Here is a 14,949-nt window from a genome sequence, read left to right as displayed (position 1 = left end):
CTTTTACTATCCTCCTTTATATTATTGGCTAGTTTACCTTCGTACCTCATTTTTCTCTGCATATTTCCATCTTAGTAATCCTCTGTTGTTCTTTAAAAGCTTCCCAGTCCTCCGTTTTCCCACTTATCATTGCTATGTTATACTTTTTCTCTTTTAACTTTATATGTTTCTTAACTTCCCTCATCAGCCACGGCCACCCATGCCTCCTCCTAGGATCTTTCTTCCTTTTAGCTCCATATTCCCTTTATTCAACAGAAATATTGTCACTTCCGATTGTACCCTCTCCCTTTCAAATTGCAGATTGAAGCTTATTGTATTATGGTCACTACTTCCCAATGGCTCCTTCACTTCGAGGTATTGTGTGGCATATCACTGATACTTAATTGTTTCACCAAATAGTTCAGCGGACCGCAATTCCTCTTCTTTATCTGCTAACCCAGTTTTCATAATTAAACTAGTCCCATTGGCCTGCGTTTGGTCCATATACCCCCATACCTATCCCATTTATGCACTTGTCTAAATGTTTCTGAAATGACAAAATAGTATTCGCTTCCACTACTACATCTGGCAACCTGTTTCAGACACTCACCACTCTCTGTGTTTACAAAACCGCCCCTCTGGACTCTCTGGTATCTCTCACCTCTTATCTTAAACTTATGCCCTCTAGTTTTTGACTCCTGTAACATGGGGAAAAGCTGTTGTAACTTGGTGTAGCCCTTAACTACCTATTATCCATGGTGAAACTCCCCTTTGTTCATGCTCATACAAGCTCAATTTTTGGATTGGCCCTTTTAAGATTCCAGTTAAGATTGTGTTGTGTGTTCTACACCAGACCTGAAACCATATGTTTGATGCTAAATCTGAAAGTAATATAAGAGCAAGGTAGCTGCTAGCAAATGTGTTCTCCAGGGCATCTTCTCCAGGGCACTTCGAGATTGGAAATAAATGCTAGCCTAGCCAGTGCCACCCACATCGAATGAGTGTACTTTTAAAGTGCTGAAAATTCTGAATAGGCCAGACTGCCTCTTTGGTGAGATAAACAGAACTATCATTTCACATTTCAATCTCTTATCTATTATGTGGCTTGCACACCAGCTGTGCTTAAATGATGACTATGTTGGATTTCCTGGGCAACAGCAGAAAGATACTGATGCAGTTTCCGAAAGTGACAGCTACACTTCCTTTCCTGCTAGCGTGATATTTCAAAATGCTTAATTTTTTTTTCAGCTCTTTGTGCAGCAATGTAACAGGGGAAACTTATGCACAAGCAGAAAGCAACCGGGTCTGTGCCAGGCCGAGTCCTTTTGAATTCTGGGAGTCTAGCGTCATGGTTGAATTATGAGGAAAGCAACAATTAAACATTCAGACCAGTGCGACAGGCAATGATGTAATGGCAAAGAACAAAAGTGGCCAAAAAAAAAAACAAATGAGGGCTAATACCATCAGAAGGTCAATTAAATTGTTCAATGCTCTTTCTAGTTGCTGTGCATCTGCAGAAGTGTTCTTTGCCCCAGCCTTGAAAAGTACTTGAGAGCTGGCCTAGTGCCAAGGATTTAACAATTCTGATAGAGCCAAGGAAATGCCTTCAATGAGTAATAGAAAAAAGCTTGTGCCATGCAGAATTGCAAGTTTTCTGCATCTTCAGCGTACCCCATCAGAAAGCCCATAGCTCCCACAAATCAAAATTACAGGTAAACGTTCCAGTTTTGAGCCATGTTCATTGAATGTGTGCCTATGCTACCAGTGAATACAAGTAGCTTTTCTTGCCCTTGTTTCCCACATACTGTTTCCTATTTAACAAAATAATCAGTCAATGTGTTCTAAATAAGTTAACAAATGAGTGAATAGCCAATTAAAAAAACATGCATCTTAACCATTAACCAGTTCATTAATAAAATGCAGTGGGATTTCAAAACTTGATAAATCCTCTGCCTACCCAGTACCTTTTAAATCAGATAGCATTTTCAAGAAATGAGTCTTTTGGATTTTTTTTACAGGTTCACTAAATATTGCATATAGATACAAACGGGCGTCTATTCGGTTGTCAGAAAGTCCAGAAGTCTAAGACAATACACTTTTCTGTTATTGCACTGGGTTTCCATTTATTGTGACAGTAAGAGCAGTTCTTCTGAATTGGAAGTCCTCTAACTGTTCATGCCATTAAGTCCAGCTAATTTATTTTATTCATTAACAGAAGTGTACAACTTAGTTTCACAGAAATGCAGAGAATTGAATCTTTAGGTTCATTTGGTTGGAATCCTGGATACTGCTCTACACTATGATATTGGTTATGATATTTTTTTTATTCACTGTTCTATAATTTTTTTTATCCAGTTTTTAAATATCGGCAGTTTTGTCTCACTTTTCAATTTATGGTAGTTTTTAATGCACCTTGATCCTAGTTAGGCTTTTAGTTACATCTTGATAGCAGTTCCTCATACTTTGAACTGAACGATAAAACCTGGCTTGCTCAGTGTGAAGCATTATTTCATTATTGTGCACCACTCTTGTGTATGTGGCAGTGTATTGGAGCAAAGTGAAATTTGATTTTCCATGGACTACATGATTGTTTCATCTTCACTATTCAACTATAAACACTGCTGAGCTGATTACATTGAAAATCAAAGGAAAATTACTGGTATTACTCACTTTGTTTATGAAAGCAAAATTGAATAGAATTTTGATGGATAATTTCATAATAATCAGGATGTATGTGACAAAATGCAGATGCGCAGCACCATTTATTATGAGCAGCAAGAATGTTGTTCGAAAGCTAAATGGCATTTGAACACAATGGTGTGAGTTTTGCTGGATGCAGTTTGGTTCCAGACAAGAACTTTGAGCATGCACCAGGAATATATAGAGTAGGCAGGGATTGTTGTGCATGTAATGCTATTTTGATACCAGCATTGCTATTTTGGAGCTCAGTGCTTCAATTACTCATCTCACTTAACCTTAAATTTAGTAGCAAGGGAGGGCCTAACCATCACTATTTAAAGATCATCAAATAGTTTAATTTCAGATTGATCCATTTCAACTGGATTTTGCTATGAATGTACAAGTGTTTGCTGCTTACTATACTGCTTTAAAGTTGTAATGGTATAGCAGGTGTCAAATAATTTTTCACTGACTTTGAAGTTTCTCAGCAACTTGTTCCCCCTGGACTTGAAGTCGCCACCTTGGAATACAGCAAGACGTGGAGAATGAGCTGAGGTCATAGAATCATAGACTCCCTACAGCGTTAAAGCAGGCCATTCAGCCCATTGAATCCTCACCGATCTTCCAAAGAGCGTCCAACCCAGACCCCCCCCCACCATCCCAGGAGCCCCGCATTTACTGTTGGCAATCGATCTAGCCTGCGCATCTTTGACTGCGGGAGGAAACTGGTGCACCCTGAAGAAACCCATGCAGACACGGAGAGAATGTGCAAACTCCACACATTCAATCACTTGAGGGTAGAATCAAACCCTGGCACTGTGAGGCAGCATGGACCCACCATGCTGCCCAAGTCTAGTCAGAGTAGGGAAAAGTAGGAAAGTGGAAAAGGACAGGTTTCTAAGCCAGAGGTTGTATATGAGGGTTTCAGCATTATTGATGAAAACCAATAAGGGTGGATTTTGCTGGGATCACTGGGATTACAAGGTTGAGCGCAATTCGAAAGCAGAGAGTTTGCCATGGCTCGGTGTTTCCCAGTGGCAGCCAATTAAGGACCTATCTCAGGAAGCCCCATCCAATCTATAATGGCAAAGAGCCAAGGGAACTCAGAGGCCCAATCAAATTACCCTGAGTAATGTTGGGGCTGCAGCTTCCTCAGAACCCATACGAACTGCTGAAGCAGCTAGGAGAACAGAGAGGGCCTCAAAATAGAAGCTCAGTCAGCTTTCTACTTTGAAGCTTTCAATGAAAAAGCCAAAGGCTCGTATAACTAAGAGTTTAGAGGGAAATCTCTTTCACAGGCCTATTCATAAATGTAGTTATGGCCTTTTATCCACATAACTTTACTATTGAGGCACAAAACTGCCTGTCTATAATGGTTACTTCCCCACCACTGCGAATCCACCACAACTGATTTAGTAGCATTAAGACATGGGGGTAGGGTGCACTTCTCTGTCAGGAAAACAGGATTGTTGGCTCAAACTGGTCCTAAGTTGGACCTTTGTTGGACTAAGCGGCATCTTACTTTAGTGAATGCAGCAGTGATTTGTTTCCTAGCCTGCCCCAGGAGAGTCATCAAGAGGTACGAATACTTTGAGTAACCGACCCAGTGGAGCTGTTTATTATTTTTCCTATAGCCTTTTCCCCACCCTCACACAGATAACTCCATCTCAACAGATTCAGGAAGATTCTGTCCAAACCTCAAGTTGTCTGTGCTTCAGTAAGGACATTCTGCATGAAGTATATCATCTTCCGCAGCCTCACTATAACCCAAGAACCAGGCAAGGATTCATTCTTTGTGGCTGTAAAGATGACTATGCTGATCCACCTCCACTGTATCTGCTCCCAGGAGGAGCAGTTCCACCACAGAACACACCAGATGGCCTCCTCCTTTAAAGACTGCAATTTCCCTTCCTACATAGCTGAGATGCCCTCCAACGCATCTCATCCACATCCTGCACGTCCGCCCTCAAATCCCACCCTTCAACCGCAATAAGGACAAAGCCCCCCCAATCCTCACCCTACCAACCCTACCCTACCAACCTCAGCATGAACCGCATCATCCGCCGACATTTCCACCATCTCCAAACAGACGCCACCACCAGGGATATACTTCCCTCCCCATCCCTTTCTGCTTTCCACAAAGACTGTTTCCTCTGTGACTAACTGGTCAGGTTCACGTCCCCCAACAATCCACCCTCCCCTCCTGGCACCCTCCCCTGCCACCGCACGAATTGCAAAACCTGTGCCCACACCTCCTCCCTCACCTCCATCCAAGGACCCAAAGGAGCCTTCCACATCCATCAAGGTTTCACCTGCACATCCACCAATGTCATTTATTGTATCCATTGCTCCCGATCCGGTCTCCTCTACATTGAGGGGGCTAGATGCCTCCTCGCATACCGCTTCAGGGAATATCTCCAGGACATCCACATCAATCAACCCCACCGCCCCATGGCCCAACATTTCAACTCCCCCTCTCACTCTGCCAAGGATGTGCAAATCCTGGGCCTCCTCCACCGTCACTCCCTCACCACCGGAGGAAGAATGCCTCATCTTCCACCTCGGAACATGTCAACCCCAGGGCATCAATGTGGACTTAACCAGTTTCCTCATTTCCCCTCCCCCCACCTTACCCCAGTTCCAACCTTCCAGCTCAGCACCATCCTCATGACCTGTCCTACCTGCCAATCCTCCTTCTCACCTATCTGCTCCACCCTCCTCTCTGACCTATCACCTTCATCCCCACCTCCATCCACCTATTGTACTCTTGGCTACCTTCTCCCCAGCCCTACCCCCCTCCCACTTATCTCTCCACCCTGATGAAGGGCTTTTGCCCAAAACATCGATTTTCCTGCTCCTCAGATGCTGCCTGACCTGCTGTGCTTTTCCAGCACCACTCTAATCTAGACTCTGATCTCCAGCATCTGCGGTCCTCACTTTCGCTCGCCTGATATATTTTAGTAACCTTTCCTGATTAGTGCTAGAGATGCATACAATGTCTGGCAATTTACCATTTAACTCCAATGCATATTTGAGGTTACTGTATTCCCTGTATTTAAAGAGAGCTGGCTGTGTTTTATTCTGTGCTTTAATCTAATACTTATACTGGCATAATTCAGTGCTGCTCCTTCATATCCCAAAGTTTTGGCCTCCACTCTCCAGTGTAGTATCAAAGATATCTCTCTTTACATGTTATTAATCTTATGTCTCCTCCCAATCTCTCTCGCTGATGTCAGAGTCACATCATCAGTTACATTATTATCATTTCCATACTCCATTGTGCTACACCATGCTGCCTTGTCAAAAGAGAGCAGACAGAGTGAGTAGGTTGCTTCAAGCGAATTGCAGGTTTCCCCATTTTACAGTTGGACAGTTTACTTTTCTCTCTTTCACTGACTACTACCCTTGCTTATCTTTCAGCCTGACTACCACTTCACTATCATGCAAAATAAAAGCCACCACAAAATAAACACACCAATCAAAAGTAAAAGCATGCCACTTTGTGTCCAGATCTTAACTAATCATTCACATGCATTCCTTTAGTATCGATCTTGTGTGTGAGTTTGGCTGGTATTGCTGCAAGGTGGTTGTCTGCAGATGGCCATGGAGGTCAGCCTTGAACAGCTGTGGTCCAAGAATGTCCAATTACCGACTACCATCTTGGCATGGGCAGCACCAATCTCGGTCCAAATATAGCCAGATCAAAATAATTTTACCTTGTTGCAGACTCCTTTTGAGATTTTCTAGAGGGCTGTTTTCAATTTTCAGGTGCTACTTTTTCGTTTTTAGGCACCATTTTTTCATTCTAACTAACCCATTTATGAGGTGATGCTGTCACTTAGAACAATACTTTCTGTATTTGTGTTGATCTTTGGGATATTTGGATACTCGTACAAATCAGAATTAAAATCATTCTTCAATGTCCTCAAAAGCCAACGAAAAAGCAAAGAACTGCAGATGCTAGACATCTGAAACAAAGACAGAAATTGCTGGAGAAACTCAGCAGGTCTGGCAGCATCTGTGGAGAGAAAGCAGAGTCAACATTTCAGGGCCAGAAGAAGGTTCATTGAACCTAAAATGTTGACTCTGCTTTCTCTGTGCAGATGCTGCCAGACCTGCTGAGTTTCTCCAGCAATTTCTGTTTTTGTTAATAATCATCCCTGTTCTATTAAACTTAAAGTCACAGCACACAAAGTAAACATTATTTCTCAAATATCACAGCACTCAAATTTATATGCTAACAGACATATGTTAACAAAAATTTCTTTTAAAAATAACTGACCCATTTCTATGCACAAAAAAACCATTACCGTAAACACACAGACTTGCACAGGTTACCACAAATGCATCTCCATCGCACTTATACAAAGCTGGAGCATTTTAACAAGGCAGCTACAATCCTATTTATGGCATCTTGGATCTCAGTTGTAGAGTTAAATTTAATAACTAACAGTTTTCATTACGATCCACTGCAAACTTTCTAAGCAGCTAGCTCATGAACTTGAACAACCTTAAACTTGACATTCCACGTTCATTTCCAAGAATCCCCCCCATTACCCTGGGGATTCGAAAGTTAGCCTTTAACAGGTTTAAAACCATTCTTTCTTATGTTGTAGCCTTCCTTCCCACTCCGATTCATGCATCTTCCTCTTCCCCACATCCCACAGGCAGCTTCCTGCTCAAACTCTACTCCCCTTTGCAGACCTTTCTCCCTTCACCATACCTGACAGTCCCCTCCCCACTTTCGTACTACTTCTGGTAGCTCCCTTCTTTCACTCTCACCTTTTGCACTTGCGTCCTCCTCCTCCCCCCGCCCTTGCTTATCTTTCAGCCTGCTACCCCTAAAGCCTGTCTTAGCCTCTTTTCTAAACCCACAACCATCTCTCAGAATCCCCACAAAGCTACCTATTCATCCAACCCTCCTGAAATCCCTTCTCCTCCCTCCCTGCCCTGGCTAACACCTTTTCCCTGGCCAAAGGCACCCCTTACTGCCACTCCAAACTCATGAGATTATTGTCAAAGCTGCAGCCATCAAGACTAAGTGAAAAGTTTTCCATTACAATCCTGATTTGTGCCTTATAGTTGGTGGACAGGTTTTGGAGAGTCGAAGATGAGTTACTGATCGCAAGACTCCTAGCATCTGACCTGTTGTTTAGCCACAGTTGACTCTGCTTTCTCACCATAGATGCTGCCAGACCTGCTGAGTTTCTCCAGCAATTTCTGTCTTTGTTTCAGATGTCCAGCATCCGTAGTTCTTTGTTTTTTGTTTGGATTTTGATTTTTGAGGACATTGAAGAATGATTTTAATTCTGTTTCTTGTTAATGGTGATCCACGAATGTTAGTAGTGGAGGATTCAGTGATGTTAATTCCTTTGAATTTCAAGAGGTTAGGTTTGCTCTTGGAGCTTAATCATTATCTGGCACTGGTGTGGCATAAATACAACTAGTATCTTTATTCAGTTTCCATTGTTAGTGTGGTTCCTTCAGTTCTCCAGTGCTTTTCGCAGCTTTCGATAGATGCAGTGTAGTGGGCTTTATCCATTGCAGAGAAAGTTGGTTCCAACCCCTCTTGGGTTCAGTTGGAGATGTTGGCAAAATCATCCATGACTTATTTTCTTTGGATAACACATGACTTATTTAATGTAGGTACTTAATGTGGGAAATGGATAGTTTGCTTAGTTAAATCTCCAATAATTGGTTTGATTAGTGATTTAGTTACTGTGTGCTAATTCATTGTGGAAAATGAAAACTGAATGTCATTATGCCCCAAGTACTAATAAAAGAATTATACTGCTAAAACAGTAACAAGGTGACAGTGTTTCCTCACACAGGATGATCCTGGCTCACATCTTTAAATCTGATTACAACTCTTTGTATAAACCCTATTAGTATCTTCCACTGCTATGTACGGAGGGTGCTGAGTTATATTCTATGACAAATAGACTCATGGCCTCTTCCAGATAGCAGGGTATTAGAAGTAGACAACTACAGGTCTGTAATGGAATACCAGCTGTAGTGGAAAACCTAGATTCCGGACCATCTTTTTCTCAAGCAGTCATGTACTGAAAGTCACCAAATCATCTTCTGTATTGTTTTCAAATAAGCATTACCAAAGAAACTGGTTATTTCAGAAAGAAAAAACACTCCATTGTTAATAAACTTGGGTGATGAAATTTCTGTTAAGCAAGGCTGGAGTTACACATGAACGGAGATGAGGAATGCATAAGAAAATATTACTTGGATGAAAAGAAAATCCACATCTAAGAGAAATGAAAAAAATCTGAGGTAAAAGATGAATAACATTTCTATTTTTTTTTGAAAATCTTTAATCGGGGTTCTGTACCCTCAACCCCTTATCCTAACTAATGATCTTATAATCTTAACTAGCATCTCTGTGCATTAGTGAAGGAGTGTTACGTTATTGAAGGTATACTCCTCCAGGTGAGTTTTCAAATTAAGGTTTTCAATAAATATTTATTAAGCAGTGTGAGCATGAAATATTCCAGAGGACTCATTATGGGACTTTACTGTCCAGTTTGTCTGCATTCAGCAATTATTTGCCATCAAAATAATTCACCTGTGGAGTGTTTGGGACATCCTTGATGATTAACCAATGCAAATCCTGCCTTTATATTATATCTTTGTTCACAGTACAACTTCAGTTTACCATGAACAATGTCAGTGTCAAAAAGTGTGGGTGCTGGAGATCCTGCACCACACTGATCTCCAGCATCTTCAGTCCTCTCTTTCTCCCATGAACAATGTCACTCAAAATCTTCAGTTATGTTAGTGCAGTATTATGTTGTCTCAGCAGTGTTTCATTGAGTGTTTCAGTTTAGTATGAACACCTTTACTATTACAAGAGTTTGAGTAGTATTGGTAATTGCTAAATTAGAAATACATTTGCACACCTGTAATGGTTAGTACTTCTAATGACCTCCCCTCTGCTTTTGAAATGGGCCACATGTCTTGTTTGGAGAGCACACACGTACAAGAAAATTAAATGGTTTTATATTTAATTTGCACCTACCCAGCAACTTGCATGTGTAAGTCTCAGAGCTGCTTGAAGCTCAAGTCTTGTTAACTCAGTTTGTCAGTTCTCAAACAAAATCTCAGTGACCTCATCAATGTCAGAAGTACAAGAAGAAAACTTAAACTAACCTATTTTTATCCTCAGTTCATCTGATTACGATGTCGTGAAGCATATTGTTAACATAGTTGCATCCTTCTCCTAGGAGGATGAACAGTGCTGGATGGTTTGAACTTGGAGCAACCTGAAAGAACAAAGCCAATCATGATCATTTGACATGTTTAAGTTGTTTGCTCACATTTTGATAACTAATCTAATGTTTTATCAGCAGAATGCGGTGACAGGGAGTTCAGGGAAGTTGTGTCAAGACTAAAGGACTGGTTCAAAGTACTCCATGAAAATGGAAATCGCAACAAAAAAGCTCATGGACTTCAGAGACAGGACAAGGACCGAATTAGTGAGTGTCTTATTTTACTCATTGAATGTTCACTTTTCTCAAAACTGGGAAATAAAACTGTGATAATTAGAAGTATGGCACTTCCCACAATGCCAGATGAGCATTTTATTTTTGAACAAATTAACTTGTAACGATGTCCGCCTCCTCCAACTTGTTAATACCACAATAATTTGCATTTGTGAAACTGACACAGACAAACTCACACAAGCACATTCATTAGGCTATTTGATAGTTAATTTTTGGGCATGTATATCAAGCTCAGGCTCCCATTCCCTAGTTGTTGTCAGCTTTCCCCAAGTCACCAATCTCCATCTTTTCCATATGTGCTGTAAAGACTGTATCCTTTTATTTTTCTGTCTTTTTGTTTGTCACATGAAATGAGAAAAGAATACTTTCAAAAACCAAGAATTGTGGAAAGGATTACTGAACTTTTAAAAGCAGATTACTGCACTTATTGTAATTGATACTTGTTCAAGCAATGGAGGAGCTTTAGATGTACATGATCTGAAACCAGAGAGGTACAACTGGCGACAAATAGTGGATGGTGCTGTGGAATGGTGACTAGCTGTCAATGACAATAGCCTTCTTTCTATAAACGAATGTGATTGGCTTACTGGTAGCTGAACAGCTTGAGAGTGTGAATATTGGGCAGAGTCCTTCGACCTCTGGGAAGGAGGGAGCTGTCCTTTTCTCTGCAGTAAAAAGACTCCTCAAGAGTGCTGAATAATCTCCTCTCCTAGCTGCTTTTAACTGATAAGTCAGAGCCACTCTAAGTGGGTCAGTCATTTTCTGCTTCCTACCAGCAAGTAAAAGTACCCAGAGAAGGAAGGTTGAGGATCAACAAATCCTGACAAGTCAAAAGAATCATCTCAGCAAAACCTGTGGGTGGGGACAATCGAACTATCTTTCCAGTCTTTCCCTCTGCACACAGCACTCATTTTAATTTGTGTGAGTAAGGGTATTGTATAAGGGGAATTCAAGTTCTAGTAATTGAAGCTATAAGTCAACATTTCATAATTGTTTACCTGTGGCTAGAATCTATTCATTTGTAATGAACTGTAATTCTTACTAAGTACAAAATCTGGTCCATGCTTTCTGTCAACCTGAGTCTTCAAGGCAGTTAAGTTAGGGAATCTTGCATATTTTTATAGAATCTTTAACTTTTTTGACAACTTCAGGAATATGAGGCTTGATTTCCAACATACATGCCCAGTGATGTGAGACAATGCATATTTTAAATCTTCAACTGCTGAGTGAATTATAATTATATTTTAAAAAGTTAATGATTTTCCAGATTCTCCTCTTAGGTCTAGGATTTTTTTTCGGAATCATTCTAAAGTCCTTAGTGGACATCATGCTGGCTCTCAGTTGGAAAACATTCTATTGTGGCCTTTAATATCAGCCATGGTTCAGTGTGAATACTCTCATCTACAAGTCAGAACATCATGGGTTCATGCCCTACTTTAGAGATTTAAATTTCTTTGGGGGGTGTCATAAAGGCAAAAGAAGAAAGATGCCAACACAAAATAAAAGAAGCATTATTCTGCAACACAAAACGTCTCTATACTTGTAATTTTTAAAGAATAGAAAGAAAACATTTGAACACCCAGGCATTCCATTGACATCCGGTCTAAACTTCAGTTCCTCAAGAACAGAATTAATCTTTAATTCATAGTCAACAGATAACTGATAAAGAAAGAGGGCTGTCAAAATTCTGCTCTGATGAAAACGTTAGCTTGCTCTCTCTCCACTGATGCTGCCTGACCCACTGTGATTTCCAGCATTATTTTTTGTTTTCAGTTATGTCAAAATTCTTATTGCTTGGGAAATGGAGGATGGAAAGGAAGACAGTCCTCTACTATTTTGAGTGTTGTCCATAAACAATATGACAACATTTTTCAGAGTTTAGATAGTCAAATTAAAGCCTGAGTCAACATCATTATTCCTGACCTTGAGTCCATATCGTGCCACCAGTCCAGGTGTAGATATTGGCCGAAGTGTAGGCAGATATTAATGCAAAGGTACAGGATGTGATTTCAGCGATGCTAACTTAACTACGGAGCTAGTAACACCAATCAAATGCTTCAGAAATGTACTTCTGGACCGACCTAAAAATGATACTGCAAGAAGGAGAACTCAACTTCAAATAAATTGTAGGTGCTGCTAATCTAATACAAGTGCTTGACTGTGCAACAACAATCTAATCTTCAACAAGGTTAGTAGTGTATCTAAATCTTGCATGAGACATGGATTGTCTCATTCACCAAAACAGCAGTCAGCATTTTGTGACAAATGCAAACTACGTTAAACCCAAGCCATAAACAAACTTTCCCAACAGCAACATTGAGTTTTTTCAATATTACAATCCTTCTAAACTTACCATTTTTGTAAATACATACACAACAGCAAGGCCTCAGATCATGTCTTTTACAGATTGGTACGCTTATTGCATTTGGTTCTAAAGTCCTTGCAACAGCTCAGGTAGACTTCTCCAACATATAATGGGAAAATCTTGCTCTAAATTTTAGAATACATGCATACCTAATAAGCAAGCTGTTGTTTACACTGATCACAAACTGTTGGAAATGATCTGTTGGAAACAGCTCACATATGCACCTTCATGACTACAACATCTAATTGTGTAGATCCAAGGCTACAATTTCACAGTACAATGCAAACCAGTCTCACAGATGACTAGTCCTGGTGCACTTAGCTGACTGCCGGATACCACTTGGAACAAAGGTCCTCTAGATTCCTCCTAGGTTTACAGTGGGTGTCATTGAAACTAAGTTCAAAGACAGTGACAACATTAATCACCATCAGTTTGGTCATGGTCAGGCAGAGATGATTCACCAAGCTATATTCGATGATGTCCAGCTGCAGTAACCCAAGAAGATCATCATCAGCACATGGCCACAGCGAGCTAGGAATCTCTAGAAATATAATTTTCAAAGGCAAACAAGTGGTTATTCCAAAATCTCTATACTGAGATATGCTTGACCATATATAGATGGGTCAAATTGGCACAGGGAAAAAAAAAACAAGAGATTAGCATGTAAGTCTATCCATTCGACCAGTATTCACAAAGGTATCAATTAACTCAAGAAGTCATGTGAAACCTCAACAATTGAAAGAATTTCATATTCCACTTGCATTACTTGTAAGCTGTGGAACGTAATTGCAGTTGATATTTTTCATGTCCAAAGTTAGTGCTATGTACTGGTGACTAGCACTTTCAACATATCTCATCTGGTAAGTCAAAATAAAGATACCACTAGCTTTTGACACATTAACTGCTATATTAAATATGTTTACTGTTCCTCGACACATTTCAGAGGTGCACTTTCCAAGACACATGCAGGGAGTGGGATATTCACTCTATTACCTTGTCTCTTCGTTATCTTCCATCTAATGATCTTACACAGTTCTTAACAGTGAAGCTAATGATCGTTGAATGCAAGGTGACTGGCAAATATGTTAAATTTCTGTGATATTCCTCAAGGCAGTGGGTTGCCATCACTGGTAATTTATATGTTTGAAAGACAGATTCACACTGTTCTTCTCTCACACACTGTTGTCAAACAGCCAAATGCAGATAATATATTTTGAACGGAAGGGTTAGAAAATGATCAATCAGTATTCAGATAGTTACCACCAACCTAAACCAGAAGAAAACGATCAAGATTTTTATTCAAAAAGATAGATCCCTGGAAAGATACTAAGATGATCTATATTCTATGTTATGTTCAGCCATTGGCATTGTCACAAACAACAGTCAAATCCAATGGCAAAACAAATTACATATCCGATTGTATATGACCAACCATCCATCATATAAGACAATGAATCTAATACTGTGAGTACCACACTAGACAAGCACCAGACATCATGACACATGACATTCATCATCCACACTGACATAAACTTCTCAGAGTGAAGCTACACAGCCATGTTATGATAATTGTATAAGGTCTGTATCTAGTCATAATCTTCTACCTCCTGCCCAAAATCCACAAACCTGACTGCCCCGGCCGACCCATTGTCTCAGCCTGCTCCTGCCCCACCAAACTCAGCTCTGCATATCTCGATACGGTCCTGTCGCCCTTAGTCCAAGAACTCCCCACCTACATTCGGGACACCACCCACGCCCTCCACCTCCCATGATTTTCGCTTCCCTGCTCCCCAACGCCTTATCTTCACCATGGACATTCAGTCCTTGTACATCTCCATCCCCCATCACGAGGGACTCAAAGCCCTCTGCTTCTTCCTTTCCTGCCGTACCAACCAGTACCCTTCCACTGACACCTTCCGACTGACTGAACTGGTCCTCACCCTGAACAACTTCTCTTTCCAATCCTCCCACTTCCTCCAAACCAAAGGAGTAGCCATGGGCACCCGCATGGGCCCCAGCTATGCCTGCCTCTTTGTAGGATATGTGGAACAGTCCATCTTCCTCCGCTACATCGATGACTGTATCGGCGCTGCCTCATGCTCCCACGAGGAGGTTGAACAGTTCATCCACTTTACCAACACCTTCCACCCCGACCTCAAATTTACCTGGACCATCTCAGACTCCTCCCTCCCCTTCCTAGACCTCTCCATTTCTATCTCGGGTGACCAAATCAACACGGACATTTACTATAAACTGACCGACTCCCACAGCTACCTAGACTTCACCTCCTCCCACCCAGCCCTCTGTAAAAACGCCATCCCATACTCCCAATTCCTTCGTCTCCACCGCATCTGCTCCCAGGAGGACCAGTTCTAATACTGTACAACCCAGATGGCCTCCTTCTTCAAAGAC

General features: G+C 41.0%; 1 protein-coding gene across 5 annotated transcripts in view; it reads left to right on the top strand.

Annotated features, from left to right (window-relative positions):
* LOC122554029 (testican-3-like) overlaps positions 1-14,949 on the top strand; it is a 544,992-nt gene that overhangs the window by 477,015 nt on the left and 53,028 nt on the right. For 3 of the 5 annotated variants that reach the window (XM_043698524.1, XM_043698526.1, XM_043698519.1), the window contains one exon: positions 10,017-10,145. In XM_043698524.1, coding sequence (XP_043554459.1) covers positions 10,017-10,145 — 129 coding nt within the window. The remainder of the gene's footprint in view (positions 1-10,016; positions 10,146-14,949) is intronic. The other 2 variants (XM_043698527.1, XM_043698525.1) reach the window with 1 other exon arrangement.

This window comes from Chiloscyllium plagiosum, chromosome 1, assembly GCF_004010195.1.
Source record: "Chiloscyllium plagiosum isolate BGI_BamShark_2017 chromosome 1, ASM401019v2, whole genome shotgun sequence".
In the NCBI taxonomy this organism is placed as follows: Eukaryota; Metazoa; Chordata; class Chondrichthyes; order Orectolobiformes; family Hemiscylliidae; genus Chiloscyllium; species Chiloscyllium plagiosum.
This window is presented reverse-complemented; position numbering and strand designations above follow the sequence as displayed.